A 16,287-nucleotide genomic window follows, 5' to 3' on the forward strand; every position below is an offset into this window, starting at 1 on the left:
CTCCTGTAATGGGAGCTAACTCAGGGGTTGCAAAATCGTAAACTGTGTACCCAAGGAGTTTACAATTTGAGGTGCAGAGAAGGATCGTTACATAGAAAAGTTAATATGTTGCCGGCAAAGATGAAGTTTAATTAAAATAGTCCACCTGGGAATTCAGAGACTTTAGTGATGCTTGTGTTGATACTGTTTTTTGTTTTGTTTGTTTTGTTATTGTGATTTGTTTTGTTGTACTCGGTGGTATTCAACCTAGGGGTGCTTTACCACTGAGCTTTACCACTGATTGAACCAGCCTATTTGGGGGTTTTTTGTTTGTTTTTTAAGACAGGGTCTCACTAAATTGCTAGGACCTCGCTAATTTTTCCAAGGAACATGGCTTTTATCCAGGTGGAGAAGGGCAAGAACAAGGTTGCAGGCAGATGATTATAAGCAAAGGTATGAAGAGGTGAAACGAATGTTCTGGGAACGGCGAGAATTTCATTTATGGAATTTCAGCCCCAAATAAATAGTGTCAAGGAATGCAGCCGTAGAGGTAAGCTGGGCCTAGCTTATGGATGAAGGCTAAAATAATGTTCTGTAAACAACAGGGAACTATCTCTTTTAAGTAGAGGACTGTTGTAGTGGTATTTGTGTTTTAAGCAAATTACGGTGGTTTGCGATATAAAGGATTAAAAGATAAAACTGCAGCCAGTCAGGGTGGAACAAGCCTGTAGTTCCAGCTACTTGAGAGGCTGAGGCAGGAGGATCGCTGGAGCCCAGAGTTCAATTCCAATCTGGACAACAAAGTAGGGAGACCCCCTCCCACTCTCAAACATATGAACATAAAATTGAAATACAGTATCACATAATCTAGGAGAGGGATGATGAAACTAAACTGGATGGATGAGATTAGAGACTGAGAGAGTAAAACAGCCCTGCTAGCAATAAGACTGTGATGTACACATACAAGGCCAGGAACAAGGACAAGGAAAAAACTTTTCTTCCTAGTATACATTAATGACCACAGTCTTTTGATTGAGTCAGTAATTTTCCTGGCTTAGCTTTGTTTTTCTCCTCTCCAAATTACATTATTGATATACCTTCCCCAGTTGGTGGAGCATATCTGTAATCCCAGCATCTGGGGAGGCTGAGGCAGAAAGATCACAAGTTTGAGACCAACCTCAGCAACTGAGTGAGGCTGTCTTTAAAAAAAATAAAAAGGTCTTGGGGTCGTAACTCAATGGTAAGTACCTATGAGTTCAGTCCCCAGTACCCCTCTCCCCCCAAAATTACAGACATACCCACTTACTAAACTGCCCTCACTTCCTCCAATCTCTTCTTAGAATCTTTCAGCTGAAGACCAAGCCCTGCATAAACGTCACCCTTTACAATCTGAGCAACTCAATGCCCCCTTCACCTCCAGGTTGACCTTTCCAACTCAGTGCCTCAATAATTAGAGACATAGGCTTTGTGGGGTTTTGTTTTTTTGTTTTTGTTTTGGTACAGGAGATTGAACCCTGAGGCATTTTACCACTGAACTATAATCCCCAGTCCTTTCATTTTATTTACTATTTTTATTTTTATTTTTTTGAGACAAGGTCTGGCTAAGTTGCTGAGGATCTCACTAAGTGGCCAAAGCTGGCCTAGAACTTGTGTTCCCTCTGCCTCAGCCTCCCAAATCACTGGGATTATGGATATGCAACACCAAGCTCCATGGAGACATAGGCTTTAGAGTTGAATGGGCCAGGAAACTTAAGCTTTGACCATCTTTGGTCTCAAATAAATTCCTTAATGTCTACTCCTCAACTTTTTCATCTGTAGAAATCAAGATAATAATGTTATTTCCCATCTTATATAGCTTTTATTGTGATCATTGGATAACATATACTATTTATGAGCAGTGCCTGGCAACAGTATCCCCCAAAACTTTAGCTGTCATAGCATCATCACCACCACTATCATCACCATCATCAGTATGAAAGCTTCCTGACCCTGGCCCCTCAAGAATAGATTAGGTACTTGCCGTGAGTACACTCCCAGCAAAAATATTTCACTTTTATAATACCTATCACAGTGTACTGGACTTTGTGTCTTCTTTTATATTTCTTGCACTAAATCTTAAACATTTTGAAGCTGTGGTTGGCCATTATATCCTCAAGCTAGAGAATACCCTGAGATGCATAGAATATTGTAGTTATGTAAGTCATCAATTTTCTGGTCCTTATAGGACTTATGCTGAGAGTTTCTGCCATTCTGGAAGCACCATTCTGGAACACCGATGCTTCCAGAATGGGTTGCTGTAACATTGAATCAGATCAGACTTTTACTTTAGAACAATAAGTAAGAATATCCTCTGGGAAGATATTCCTAATTAAAAAAGATACAGATGTAGGTTCTGTTTTATTATGATTTATAAGTGAATGTAAATTTCCTTTTATAGGAGTTTGACATTTATTTTCAACAGTTAACCACTGAATTCATTTTCATGAACAAGCTTGAATTGCTCAAGTTAATTTCATTACAGAAGGAACTCTAAAAGCCAATTATATTTCCAAACTATAATTATCATCGTTTGAATTCAATAAGTAAAGACATCTTCCTTTACTTTTGAGGAACAGCTGCCTGGTTTTAGAAGAACCAACTTTACCATAACCCCCATGCAAGACAGTTGTCCAGGTGACTTCAAACTAACCCAGTTCCAACTTTCTCACTTGTAGATCTCCAGAATAAGTGTTGAATATTCTGGGAACACAATGAATATCCTGAGATATGGAGAAACAACCCAGACCTTGTTCATGCCCTTCCTTGGGAATATACCAGCTTGAGGTAGGGAGGAACTAGTCTTAGACATGCCAGATTTTGTTCCACTCTCCTCTGGAAATGGAATGTCTTTTGAAACTTTGCCCAGTGGGTCCTGTGGCCCCTGGGTTATATACCTGGGGTGGACTGCTTTTTGGGGTCCCTCACATTGTGATGCAAGTGGGGCCATGTAGTCAAGCCTCCATCTACCCTGTGGTGGCTTTTTCAAGCCTCAAGTCATGGGGGACCAGCTCATAAATGATCCTAGGCTTCTTTTGTCCCTTGATGCCTATCTATAAGTAGTGCATCTGCTTCATATAACTTGCTCTCTGCCACTGTGTTCTGTTTCACTGAACCCTGACAAATGGGTGCCCAGCACACATTGAACCTGCTCCACACCATGTACCCTGGGAAAGAAGAAAGGGGCTGGCAGCTTGCCCTGTGTGGTGATGTCAGCAAAGTGTGCACTGGACTGTGCACAGAAAAGAGGTGAACTGTGCAAAATTAGCTGGTTCTTCACATTACTGCTCCTCTAGTAAATCCCTTATGAATTTTCCAGTTGCTAGCTGATCTACACGTTAAAGAGTGTCTTGCTAATTTTACAAACATCTTATATGCCAAAACATATGAAAGAAAAGTCATTAAATAAGCATTAATGTTGTAAAAAGATTATTTAATGAAGATGAGGAGCAATTTTAATACAAAACTCTTTCTCAAGACCTTTGACAGATCTTAGGCCCACTTCCCATCTTTATATTTAGGAAGGTATCACTTTTGAAGTCATAAAAGACATAGTTTCTTGCCAGGGGATCTGTAATGGCCCTTAGAGAATCATATGACAAAGATAAGATGGAAGAGACCATAATCTCAAAGCAATTTCCATAACTTCTGTACAGAAGGTGACTGAGAATTTATCATGTAAACCAGAGTATGGTTGAGAGGGAAAGGGGGTGCCATTATAATTACACCAGAACACCAGGTATAAGAAAATCAGGAGTTGGAAACCAGAATACACAGTCATCTTATAAATGAATCCTTTTTACCTGTGAGACATAAGGGCAAGACAGTCATTCTGTACCTTGATTCCTGCTCCAAAATGGCAGATTTAACACAATAGAGTTTTGCACTAAGTGTTTGTAAGAGGTTAGGAGGAAAGTCTGTGTACCCTGGAAGATGCATAGCTTATGTTTACCTTTTGAAAGGTGTCTAAGGCAGTTTTCCTTCACTCTGACAAAATACCTGAAAAAAAAAATCAACTTCAAGGAGAAAAGATAGACTCTGGCTCCCAATTTCAGAAGTTTTAGTCCATGGCCAACTGGGTCCATGGAGTTTAGGCCTGTGGCCTGGCAGACCATGATGGCAGGGAACACATAGGAGAGCAAAGCTGCTCGCTTCATGGCAGCCAGAGAGCAGAGAGAGAGCTCACTTATAACAAAGCTCCTCCCCTCAAGCTCATGAAGCTTTCCATCCATCCATTGATGAGGTCACAGCCTTCACCTCTCAAAGGCCCCACCTCTGAACACTGCTGAATTAGGGACCAAGCCTTCAACATGGGGGGGGGGATTTCAGATCCAAACCATAACAAAAGGTAACTACTATAGTTTGAAATAGATGAACTACATAAAGCTAACTTTTTTTTTATACCACGTTCATCTTTATTTTTCTTCTTCTTGCCGTGCTGGGGATTGAACCCAGGGCATGTGCCAGGCAAGCATTCTATCACTGAGACACATCCTCAACCTTCCATGTTTATCTTTTTAAGAATTTTATGCATTTTTCTAAGACAACATGCAAAAGCCTTCACCACCCCTCTTTGCTTAGAGAAGAGATACCCTTCCAACTTGAATATATAATTCCAATTCTATCCATTTTTTCCTACTGAATTTATTTTTTTACTTCTAACTGGTTAAATACATATAAAATTTACCATCTTAAGCATTTTAAAAATTTATCATCTTGAGCATTTTTAAGTGTCCAGTACAGTAGTATTACTTATATTCACATTCAACATATCTCTAAAAACTCTTTTATCTTGTATCACTGAAACTCTATATCCACTATGCATAAATTCCTAACCTCTCTCCCCATAGCTCTTTTTTAAAAATACTTTTTTAGTTGTAGATGAACACAATATCTTTATTTATTTATTTTTATGTGGTGCTGAGGATTGAACCCAGTGCCTCACACATGCTAGGTGAGCACTCTACCACCGAGCCACAACCCCAGCCACCCGCCATAGCTCTTGGCAACCACCTTTTTTACTTTCTGTTTCTATGATTTTGATGAGTTTAGATACTTCATATGAGTGGAATCATGCAGTATCTTTCTGTGACTAGCTTATTTCACTTGGCATAATGTCTTCAGGGTTCAGCCACATTACATATGTGACAAGATTTTTTTCTTTTAAAGGTAATATCCCATTTTATGTATTTACCTCATTTTCTTTATTGATTCATTTGTTGATGGACATTTAGGTTGCTTCCACCTCTTGGTTATTGTGAATAATGCTGCTGTGAATATGGGAGTGCAGTTTTTTCTCTGGGATCCTGGTTTGAATTCTTTGGGATATATATACGTAGGGGTGGGGTTGCTGGATCTCATGGTAATTCCATCGGTTACCTTTTCACATTGTTGAATGCTTTCTTTGACAAGCAGACATTTTTAATTTTGGTATAATCCCAGTTCCATCTTAACCATCTTTAAGTGTACAGTTGAATAATGGTAGTGTATATTCATCCAACCTTGTCTTACAAACTAGATGACGAGCATACTAATGAAACACTTCTAGTTTTTGATACAGCGTTGCATCTGAAAACAACCTTAGTGGCAACTGGAAACATTCTAAGATATTTATAAGCAAGAGCAACAGTGGCATGGATTCTTCAGACTATGGAGAATTATCCAGATTTTATATTTTAGCCCTCTTCCAAAAGTCTTCCAAACAACTGTATAAATTGGGACATTTAAGTTGATCACATGTCTTGCAAAAAACCTTAACTAATAAGTAAATAAAGTTCATAAAGTTTTTTATTTGATTTTTGTAATGCTAATGTATAAGGGACTCACAAATGCAAGGTAGGCACTCCACTGCTGAGCTATATCACTAGACTAAGTTCAGATACTTTTTTTTACAGTGGTGGGGATTGAACCCAGGGCCTTATGCATGCAAGGCAAGTACTCTACTAACTGAGCTATATTGCCAACCCTAAGTTTGAATACTTTTAAGGGAAGCTTTAAAAGAAGATAGCTCTATCATTGGGAAAATATCATAATCTATGTAATGGTGTATAAATATTGCAAAATAATACTATTTGCATTTGAAGATTATTTCTGTAAGTGTTCCATGAAAGAATTCTAAGTTATATGCACTTTAAGCATTTTTCTTTACAATGTTCTGCAGTGCTTTCTATGAGATCAAACAATTAAGTAAAACATCTAGTCTTCAGAAATGTAAAGGATTCTAGATATTGTTTAATACAATGATAATAAGTAAGTACATCATTTACTACTAATAACAAATAAAAATAAAGGCAAACACACTCACTGAGAAACCATAATGAAAGAATATTTTCATTTTAAAATAAAGTAGACCTAAAACCATGGCATTGTTCAGGCAGTAATTCTGCCTTAATTCTTTCACACAAAAAATTGTAACTTAAAGTCACCCCGTATTAACTAATCAGTTGTTTTTCTATTGTTCTGTTTCCCTGTCCCTGCCTTGCTAGGATAGTGACTTTGAAATGCTAAAAAAAGAAAGAAATATATATTTAAAGATATTATTAAATGAAGGTACTTAAAATAGTCTAGTTAACAATTTTCTAAAGCTAATATGTATTAAAGCAAAATATTGCCTAGATATGAACATCTTAGGGAGTCATTTGGCTGGCAATTGTCTTGGGGTTCTTTTGTATATTCAGCACGTAATCATGGCGGAAGGATGATCGGACAGTACGATTCATCAAGGGCTGAAGGGGGCGAAAGTTGTCCACCATTCTTTTCTCTTTCTCTCCCTCAGAAGTGAAAAGCAAGGTCCGAAATTGCTCAAGCTGAAAAAAAACATTTTGAAAAAGGACAAATAAATTTAGTAGAAATCCAGCTTTGTCTCGTGAATAAATAACTTTCATTTTTCTAATTCTAAAACATTTTGTCTCAAACTGGATTCAGAAGCAGAAGTTATTTCTAAGTAAGATACCTTCACCCTCCACAAGGAATAAAATACTATGTTTTGCCATCCTTATGTGAGAAGGTGATGAAACCAGCCATGCACTTTGAATCAGAAGACTGAGGACAAAGGCCCTGTCGCCCATATTAACCACTTATCAAAGATGAGTTACTTTATCTCTTTGATTCTCAAGAACTTAATATTTAATTGAGCAAAACAGTCAGCCAAATAATAAAGAAAGGCCTGATACATACAGTAACAGCATAAAAGTATGTTTTTTAAAAATTTACCAAATCATTAACATAAAATTGTGTAATTGATTGCTCACTGCACTTTGTATTGTGAGCAAAGAAATAACACATTGAGGTCTTGTGAGATGCTTCATACTGGTGCTGTCCAATAGAACTTTTTCTAATGGTAAAAATATCCTCTGCATGGTCCATCCTGGTAACCACAAGACACATATGGCTACTGAGCACTTGAAATGTGACCAGGTGACCAGTGTGAGAAACTGAATTTTTTATTTAAGTTGATTCATATTTAAATATAAGTGGCCATATGTGGCTAGTAGCTATTATGTTGGATAGTATAGCTCAATACAGAAGCAGCAACCCAAAATATTAAGGCAATATGTTGTTCTTTGATGTGGCAATAGCCCCTTGTCTTTCTTAGCAACCATGTTATAGCATACTACTTCAAGCTAGCCAGAAAATCTGTTCAGTCAATCTGGCCCATTGTGGCTACATAGAATAACCTGGGTCACAGTAAGTAAGCATGTAAAAATTTGTTTGGAGGGCTGGGGGTGTAGCTCAGTGGTAGAGCACTTGTCGAGCAAGCACAAGGTCCAACAAAAAGAAAAAGAAAAAAGAGAATTTAGTTTGTTGAAGTAAAGACTTCAGACCAAATAAAACTGAAGAAGTAGGACATGATCAGAAGCAAGTACCAACAGAGTGGTTGTACTTGCAAATTACACATATGCCTTAGGAAATTAGGAAGCTGTACAAGTAGTTAATGTTAATTTTTTATTCAGCTAATTGAAAAAGATTAGAAACAACCCAAGTACCATAAAGTAGGTAATAAAAAGTGACATGAGATCAATAAAATGGGCTAGTATATACCCATTAAAATTATATAGAAGATAATGGTTATTATCTATAAAATGTTCTGCACATCACTGAGCAAAAAGACAAGTAAAATGGTATGCACAGAATGATTCTGTTACAAAAATTACATATATTTATATAAATAAAAGACCTGCAGGATTTCCCCCAAACAATGAATAACACTGAATGGTAGGATTCCAGGTTACTAGGATTAGTTGACAGGAAATGGTTTTTTAACTGAATTTCCTGTGTTGAGATTTTATTTGAAAATTCCTTACATGGGCTACTGACCTTCTGATTTATTTATTTTTTTAACTTTTTAGTGTTATGAAAATTATAAATATGAAGATTAGTAGCAGAAAATGTGTAAACCACAAAGCCTAGGCTTATGGGCAACCAAAATCTGTTATTTGTCATTTATTTATGGTGGTTTTTATATTACAGAATTTTAAAAAAATACGCAGTCTCAGTTACTAGCTGTTTTCTTTTGGACTTCTTGTTTTGTATTATAATTAGATAAAGCTTCTTTCATATGAAGGTATGAAAGGATTTTCCTATGCTTATTCTAGGATTTTTATGATGGTATTTTTTGCATTTAATAGTTTGAATGCTGGATCCAACTTTTTTTCCCCAGTCATTTGACTCCTCAGTTGTTCCTTAGTAGCACTTACTGAATGTTGTATCATTTCCCCTCACTGAGCTGAGATGCTACCTTTATCCTAAAATAAATTCTCATATGTATTTGGATATAATTTTGAACTTACTGTTTTATTCCTGTGATGTCTAATTTTATGTGCCAACTTGATTGGGCCAGGGATGCCCAGATAGCTAGTTAAACACTATTTCTGGATATGTCTGTGGGAGTGTTTTCTAAAGAAATTAAGATTTGAATTGGTGGACTGAGCGAAGCAGATAGCCTTTCCAATGTGGATGGACATCATTTAATCCACTGAGGACCTGAATAGAACAAAAAGGCATAAGGCTGAATTTGCTCTGTGACTATTTTTTTTTTTTTAAACTGAGACATCAATCTTATGCCTTTTGGAGCTCCTGATTCTCAGTCTCCAGACCAGGACTGGAATCTATACCATTGGCTTATCAGGTCTCAGGTCTCTGGGCTACCCTACCAGCTTTCCTGGGACTCTCAGCCTTTATAATCGCATGAGAAAATATCTTATAAATAAATCTCTATCTCCATCTCTCTGATGGTTAATCTTGGTTGTTAACTTGATGGATTGAGAGATGCCTTGAAATTGTTAAAGCACACTCTGTGTGAATCTATGAGGGTGTTTTCAGAAATGATTGGCATGTGGGTCAGAGAACTGAGGGGGGAAGACCTACCTTGAATGTGGGTGCACCATTCAATAGACTGGGGGTCCCAGACAGAACAAAAAGCAGTAGAAGGGGATGCTCATAAGCTCACATTTGTGCAAGCTCCATTCTCCTACAGTGGATGTAGTTTCTGATGCTGCCATTGCTGTGAATATGGCTCCAGATTTTTCAAGTTTTGAACATGGACTTATACTAATGACTTTCCAGGGAGCTCCCAGGCCTTCAGCCTCAGATTGAGGCTGCATCATTGTTCCTTCTGGTTCTGAGACTTCCAATTTCTTAGACTGAGTAGTTACTGATTTCCTCAGTTTTCCAGCCTGCATCCAGCTTCTGATCATGTAAGCCAATCTAATAAATCTCCTCTTATATATACATTCTATTCTGTTCTTCTAGAGGACCCCAATACTAATTCATCCTCCCCACCATTGGTTCTGTTTCTCTGCAGATTCCTAGCACACTTACTTCACTTAATTGTTCTTTTTATTCATGCATCAGTACTATAGTATTTAATTTTTGAGTCTTTATAATTTTGTGAATGTAATAATTCCTCATTTTCTCTTTTAGAATTTTCTCTGGTTATTTATACTTATCTGTTTTTACTTGAATTTAGAAGTAACATCCCTATTTAAAATTTTATTGGTATAGGGACTGGGACTGGGGCTCAGTGGTAGAGAGCATTTGCCTAGCACATGTGAGGCACTGGGTTTGATCTTCAGCATCACATAAAAATAAATAAATAATACAAAGATATTGTGTCCATCTACAACTAAAATTTTTATTGGTATATTTATTGAGACTATGTTAAGTTTATGGAGAATAAACAATTCATGAAGAATAACAACTTCAGGAGAATAGATAGCAAAGGTGTTTTTAACGATATCTTCCTATCCGATAATATAGAGTGAATTTTACTAACTCATCTTCTTTGTGTCCTGCAGGAATATTTTAAGTTTTCTTATTGAATTCTCTTCTTAAACTTATTGCAAAGTATTTTATATTTTAAAATAATTTAAACATTATTTTATAATGTTTCTATTATAAATAGGGTTCTTTCTTCCATTATATCTTTTAACTGATTGTGATTTACATATTTCAAATGTTTTTTATCTATATAAATTAATATGGTAGGGGCTGGGGTTGTGGCTCAGTGGTAGAGCATTCACCTACTATGCATAAGGCACTGGGTTCAATACTCAGTACCACACAGGGTAAAAATGGGAGTTCATAATCTGCTTGAATCAAATGTATGAAATATGACATGTCAAGAGCTTTGTAATGTTTTGAACAACTAATAATAAAAAATAAATAAAATAAAATAAAAGTATTGTGTCCATCTATAACTTAAAAAAATGTAAAAAAAATTAATATTGTACTCCAGTAATCACCAAATTAACTTGTTTTTTGTAGCATATTTTATTGTTTCTCCTATTTTTTAAAATTTTCTCATCTAATTGTATTAGCTACTTCTAGAACATTTTTTTTTTTTTAAGAGACAAGGTCTTGCTTTGTTTCCCATAGCTGGCCCAAAATTCCTGGGCTCAAGAGATTCCCCTGCCTAAGCCTTAGGTAGGTCAACAGACACACACCACTAAACCCTGCTAATTCCAGAATATAATTTAATATAAAATTTAATATTGGAATAATCCTCTCTATATTAAACATACTATAGTTGGTCCTCTGAATTCATGGATTCCACATTTGTGGATTCTTCCAACTGTGGATCAAAAGTATTGGGGGGAAAAATTGCACCTGTCCTGATCATGTACAGACTTTTTTCTTGTCATTATTCCCTAAACAATACATTATAACAACCATGTACATAGGATATACATTGTAGTATGAGTAATCTAGAGATGATTAAAGTATACAAGATGATGTATGTAGGTCACATGCAAATATTATGCCATTCCATGTAAGGGCTTGAGCATCTGTAGATTTTGGTATCCGTGGGGAGTCTTAATCCTCTGCAGATACCAAGTGACAACTGTATTTACTTTTCTTTCTTTTGTTTTCTTTTTGTTCCTTCAGTGCTGGAGATGAAACCCAGGGCCTCACTTATATTAGGTAAATGTTCTATCACTGAACCACATCCCTAGCTCTGTTCAAATTTACTTTTAAACTGAGATCAGTCTCTTTTATCATATTAAGTAAGTCTCTATTCATTTCTATTTTATTAGAAATTATTTAAAACTGTCAGGTGGAGTGGGCTAGGATTGAGGCTCAGTGGTAGAACACTTGTCTAGCATGTGTGAGGCACTGGGTTCAATTCTCAGCACTTTATACAAATAAATAAAATAAAGGTCCATCAACAACTAAAAAGATATTTAAAAAAAAACTGCCAACTACAGTGGCATATGCCTGTAATCCCAGTTATTTGGGAAGCTCAGGCAGGAGGATTGCACGTTCAAGGCCAGCCTGGGCAACTTAGTCAGACCCTGTTTCAAAATAAGTATAAAAGGCCAGGGATATAGCTCAGTGGTAGAGCATCCCTGGGCTCAATCTGAAGTAATGCAGAATAAATAAATACTGAATAGAAAAATTTACAAATGTCTATTAAGAATCTATAGAACCCAGGTGTGGTGGAGCATGCCTGTAGTCCCAGCAACTGGAGAGGCTAAGACAGGAGGACCGCAAATTCAAGGCCAGTCTCAGCAACTAAGTGAGGCCCTAAGCAACTTAGAGAGACCCTGTTTCTAAATAAAAAAATAAAAAGGGCTGGGGATACAGCTCAGTGGTAAAGTACCTCTGGGTTCAATCCCCAGTACAAAAAAATAAAAAAAGAATCTATGGAAATAACATGACTTTTAAACATTAGATTCACTGATATAATGAATTATATTAATATCATTCACAATGAATCATTCTTCCTACATTACTACAATATACACGACTTGGACAAAGTATATAGTTCTTCTAATGTATTGATAGATTTTTATTTTGGATTCTATTTCTAATATTTTAGGGCTTTTTTGTTTGTTTGTTGTTTTTTAGCTTGTGTGTTCTTCAGAGATACCAATTCAGAGTTTACTCTTGAGGAAGGGTCCAATTTTCAATGGATGTTAATATTGGTAATTCTGACTTCATAAAAAAAGAGTTTAGAAGGCTTTGTTTTTTGTGAAAATGGTTTATAGTCAATTTTTTAAAATCCCATAAAGCAATTATGAGCAAATACTATTTTACTTTAGTTATATTATGAATTAAACAGGATTCTGTTTATTGACATAGTAGCCACCACTCAAACTTATTTTCTAGGGAAAAAATTAATCCCAGGTTTAAAACAAGTAACTTACATTAAAATTCTTGGACAGTCATTGTTAGATTCTTTTTATCTTGCGATTCTATTGCAAAATTCCCTTAAGAATTTTAAAGATCTTTGAATATATCTCATTGCCAGCCTCCATTCTTCCTTTTAAATGGGTCTTGAATTTATATAGAGATTCATGCTCTATATAAAATGCACAATGTATAAAACATAGGTAATTGTTAAATACAGAAGCAAGCAGCTTATGTTCTTCCTTGTTTGAACTCTTCTTTCAAATTAATCTGAAGCATTTCCTAAATCATATCCAAATTAAGATACGGTATTAAAACTGTCAAAGTTTGAACCCAACCTTTTTTTTTTTTTAGACAGGCAGACTAGGGTCTCCACAGATGGAAAATGTGAAAACCACATACCTGATCATGATCAACCTCTACTGGCTGCTTCTTAATGATCCAGGTGACAGACTCAGAGAGGGGCGGGGTAGTCAGAGACCCGGAGTATGTCCAGTAATCTGGGCAGACAGGCATCATGCAGGAAGGGTCAAATGACCCAAATTCCACAAGGGTGTCCTGGCCATGAGAAGAAGTTACCCAGCTATTATTCAGTAGTAAAAACCACTCAGGAATTAGAAAACCACTGAGGCAATGATTCTCAGGGGGTCTGGGGACCAGCAGTGGTCCAAGGGAGCTCCAGGCACCCTGGGCAGCTTTCTGCTTAACACAGAATCATGTCCAGGCTTTGTTTCCACAATCAACTGTGTATTTCTGATATTTCTTAGTGGGAGAACAGTCAAAACCATTGTCTCCCTCAATTTTGATGAGCCTATAGCAGGTGGTCCCCTCTGTTATTGGGAGATCTTAGGTAGTGACTGCTGCATAAACAAGGAGACTTCTCCTATTCAAGACAGACTCATGCAGTTTAAATCAGGAGGAGCCAGAATCCTGGACTGAGGAGAGAGGGAAAGAGAGAGAGGGGATGGAAAGGGGGAGAGATGGAAAATGAGGGAGGGAAAGAGGAGAAGAGAGGAATGATAAACAGACTTCCAGGGAGCAGATCTTTGGGGTGCTGAATGTGGAGGACTTCATCTTGGGGACTGGACAAGGGACAAGGATAATTGTTCTTTACAGCAAGACAAATCAAGTCTCTAAAGGACTTTTCTTGCTCCTTCCCTGTGGATGTGACTATAGAAAAGAAGACTGCTCTGGGTGTTTTTACAAGGACTCTCAAGGAGTTGGTATCAAGAACAAAGGAGGGGAAAGTAGTATGTTCATAAGTCCAGAGTCCCAAGCAGCATGGCAGCAAGACTAGAGAGCTCAGTGCCCATCAATGCAGTCATGTCTGTGCCCTGCAGTGGGACCCAGGGCCGGGGGCTCTTAACACAAGCATCATAAATGCCAAGTTCCCTACCTCGGCAGTGTTGAACACAGGTCACCTAATTACACTTCCTGGTACAAAGGGCCTATTAATGTCTCCACTCTGAGATTGGAAAATAAAGTATATTTCAAGTGAGCTAGAAAAAAATATTACCTTATGCTTAATTGATGGCAAAGTATCCACCAACTTCTGTAGCTCTTTATGATGTTTGCCTAGCTAAAGAACAAAGACAAAAATATTAATAACAACAGACATCTCGCTGTAGAAACTGTAACAGAATGGAAATTAAAATTAACCACCTGATGATTACATATAAATAAACCACAGGACTGAAACTAGACTTAAGCTGATAATTGAGAATGTTATAAACATCACTGAATTCAATTAGATACAAAACAAATGAGTAGGCTGTTTGCTGAAAGGCCAGGTGCCTGCAGGGAAAGGTGCCTCCAGGCCCTATTAAGTATCAGATCTTACATTAAAATTTAAATTAATTAAAATTAGAAATTATTCTGCACTTGCACTAACTACATTTCAAGGGTTCAATTGACACAGATGGCTTGTGATTCTAGTACTGTGCACTTTTATATCATTTGAAACATATTCATAATAACCTTGTGTTTTAAGCATTGTTTATTTTACCAGACTATTGACCCTAATACTCTTAAAATAAATAACTTATATTGTAATGTTCTAACTTTTTAAATTTTTTTGATTTTTAAAATATTTTGAGTTGTAGATGTTATTTATTTATTTTTATGTGTTACTGAGTTTCAAACCCAGTACCTCACACATACTAGGCAAGAGCTCTACCAGTGAGCCCTCTTTTTTATTTTTGGTTACTGAGATTCAACCCAGAAGTGCTTAACCACTGATCCGCACCAAAGCCCTTTTAATTTATTTTATTTTTTAGTGGGGGGTACTAGGGATTGAGCTCAGGAGCAGTCAACCACTGAGCCACATCCGTAGCCTTATTTTGTATTTTATTTAGAGACAGGGTCTCGGTGAGTTGCTTAGCACCTCAATTTTTTTGCTGAGGCTGGCTTTAAACTTGTGATCCTCTTACCTCAGCCTCCAGAGTTTTTGGGATTACAGGTATGCACCACAGTGCCCAGTTATTTTTAAATTTTATTATTATTATTATTATTATTATTTTAGTACTGGCCACTTAACCACTGAGCCACATTCCCAGCCCTTTTTTAATATTTTTTATTTAGAAACAGGGTATTCCTAAGTTGCTTAAGGCCTCGCTAAGTTGCTGAGGCTAGCTTTGAAATTGTTATCCTCTTTCCTCAGCCTCCAGAGCTATTGGGATTACAGGCATGCACTACAGTGCCCGGCTATCTTTGCATTTCTTGGGTACAAGAAGACATCATTTAAAGTTAATAAGTTTTTTTTTTGATGTGTTTATTACCTTTAAAAATACTCCTATCACAGCCAAACCATTTTCTTCCAGCGCAGCATCCTCGAAGGTTTCAAACTTGACTGCATTCCAATGTACCAAGTGCAGCTGGAACATCGTTAAAAGTGAGTTTAACATATAACCCTACAGGATCATTCCCAAATAAACTGACAGCCTCTTTCAACATACACATTTAATCATGTTTCTTCATCCTAAATAAAGCTACTGAGAAAAGCATATGACAATTGTGTATAAAATGAGATATTGAAAACAGGGAAAATTTAGGCAAGAACAATTAATATCACTTTGGAAGAGAAAGATTTATTAATGGAGAAAAATAGATTCACATAGCAAAGTACCATTTTAGTAAGGAATCAACATTTGTTCATTCCCATCTTGATTTGCATGAAATACTAATATCTAAAATCTATTTGCATCTAAGGGAGAGAAGCTGTTTATATACTAACAGAAAGAGATCCTCCCTATGGAAATTAGATAGGAGTTGAAGACAGATTTCTTCTTGGCAGGATAACCATTTGCAATGTGTTTTCTTTTTTCTTTGGGGTGGGGATGGGGGGGGCCGATACTGAGGATTGAACACTCAGGGCCTTGTGCACGCGAGGCAAGCACTCTACCAACTGAGCTATATCCCCAGCCCATGTTTTCATTTTTAACATAACATTTCAAACAGAATTAGGGGGAAAGTTGTAAGAAGAAATTCAATTTCCTTATGCTCTCTTTATATTTTCTTATAAATCATTCCTCATCTATCATTCATGAATATGACTGCATTATCACCCAGCCTCCAAATGAGACACCTCAAGGTCAGAGTTAACTTTGTCATCTTTTCTCCTGAAGAGGATCCCATAAACATCCA

The 16,287-nt window shown here is 36.8% G+C and overlaps 1 protein-coding gene across 2 annotated transcripts in view; it reads right to left on the reverse strand.

Moving 5' to 3' along the window:
* Positions 1-3,427: 3,427 nt before the first annotated feature.
* The window catches only part of Ca5b (carbonic anhydrase 5B), a 45,741-nt gene continuing 32,881 nt past the window's right edge, over positions 3,428-16,287 (reverse strand). For both annotated transcript variants that reach the window (XM_005315997.5, XM_021722887.3), the window contains exons 5-8: positions 15,423-15,518; positions 14,162-14,224; positions 13,048-13,203; positions 3,428-6,821 (exon numbers count right to left, since the gene is read on the reverse strand). In XM_005315997.5, coding sequence (XP_005316054.1) covers positions 6,642-6,821; positions 13,048-13,203; positions 14,162-14,224; positions 15,423-15,518 — 495 coding nt within the window. In that variant the 3' untranslated portion in view covers positions 3,428-6,641. The remainder of the gene's footprint in view (positions 6,822-13,047; positions 13,204-14,161; positions 14,225-15,422; positions 15,519-16,287) is intronic.

This window comes from Ictidomys tridecemlineatus, chromosome X (genome assembly GCF_052094955.1).
Source record: "Ictidomys tridecemlineatus isolate mIctTri1 chromosome X, mIctTri1.hap1, whole genome shotgun sequence".
Taxonomy (NCBI): Eukaryota; Metazoa; Chordata; class Mammalia; order Rodentia; family Sciuridae; genus Ictidomys; species Ictidomys tridecemlineatus.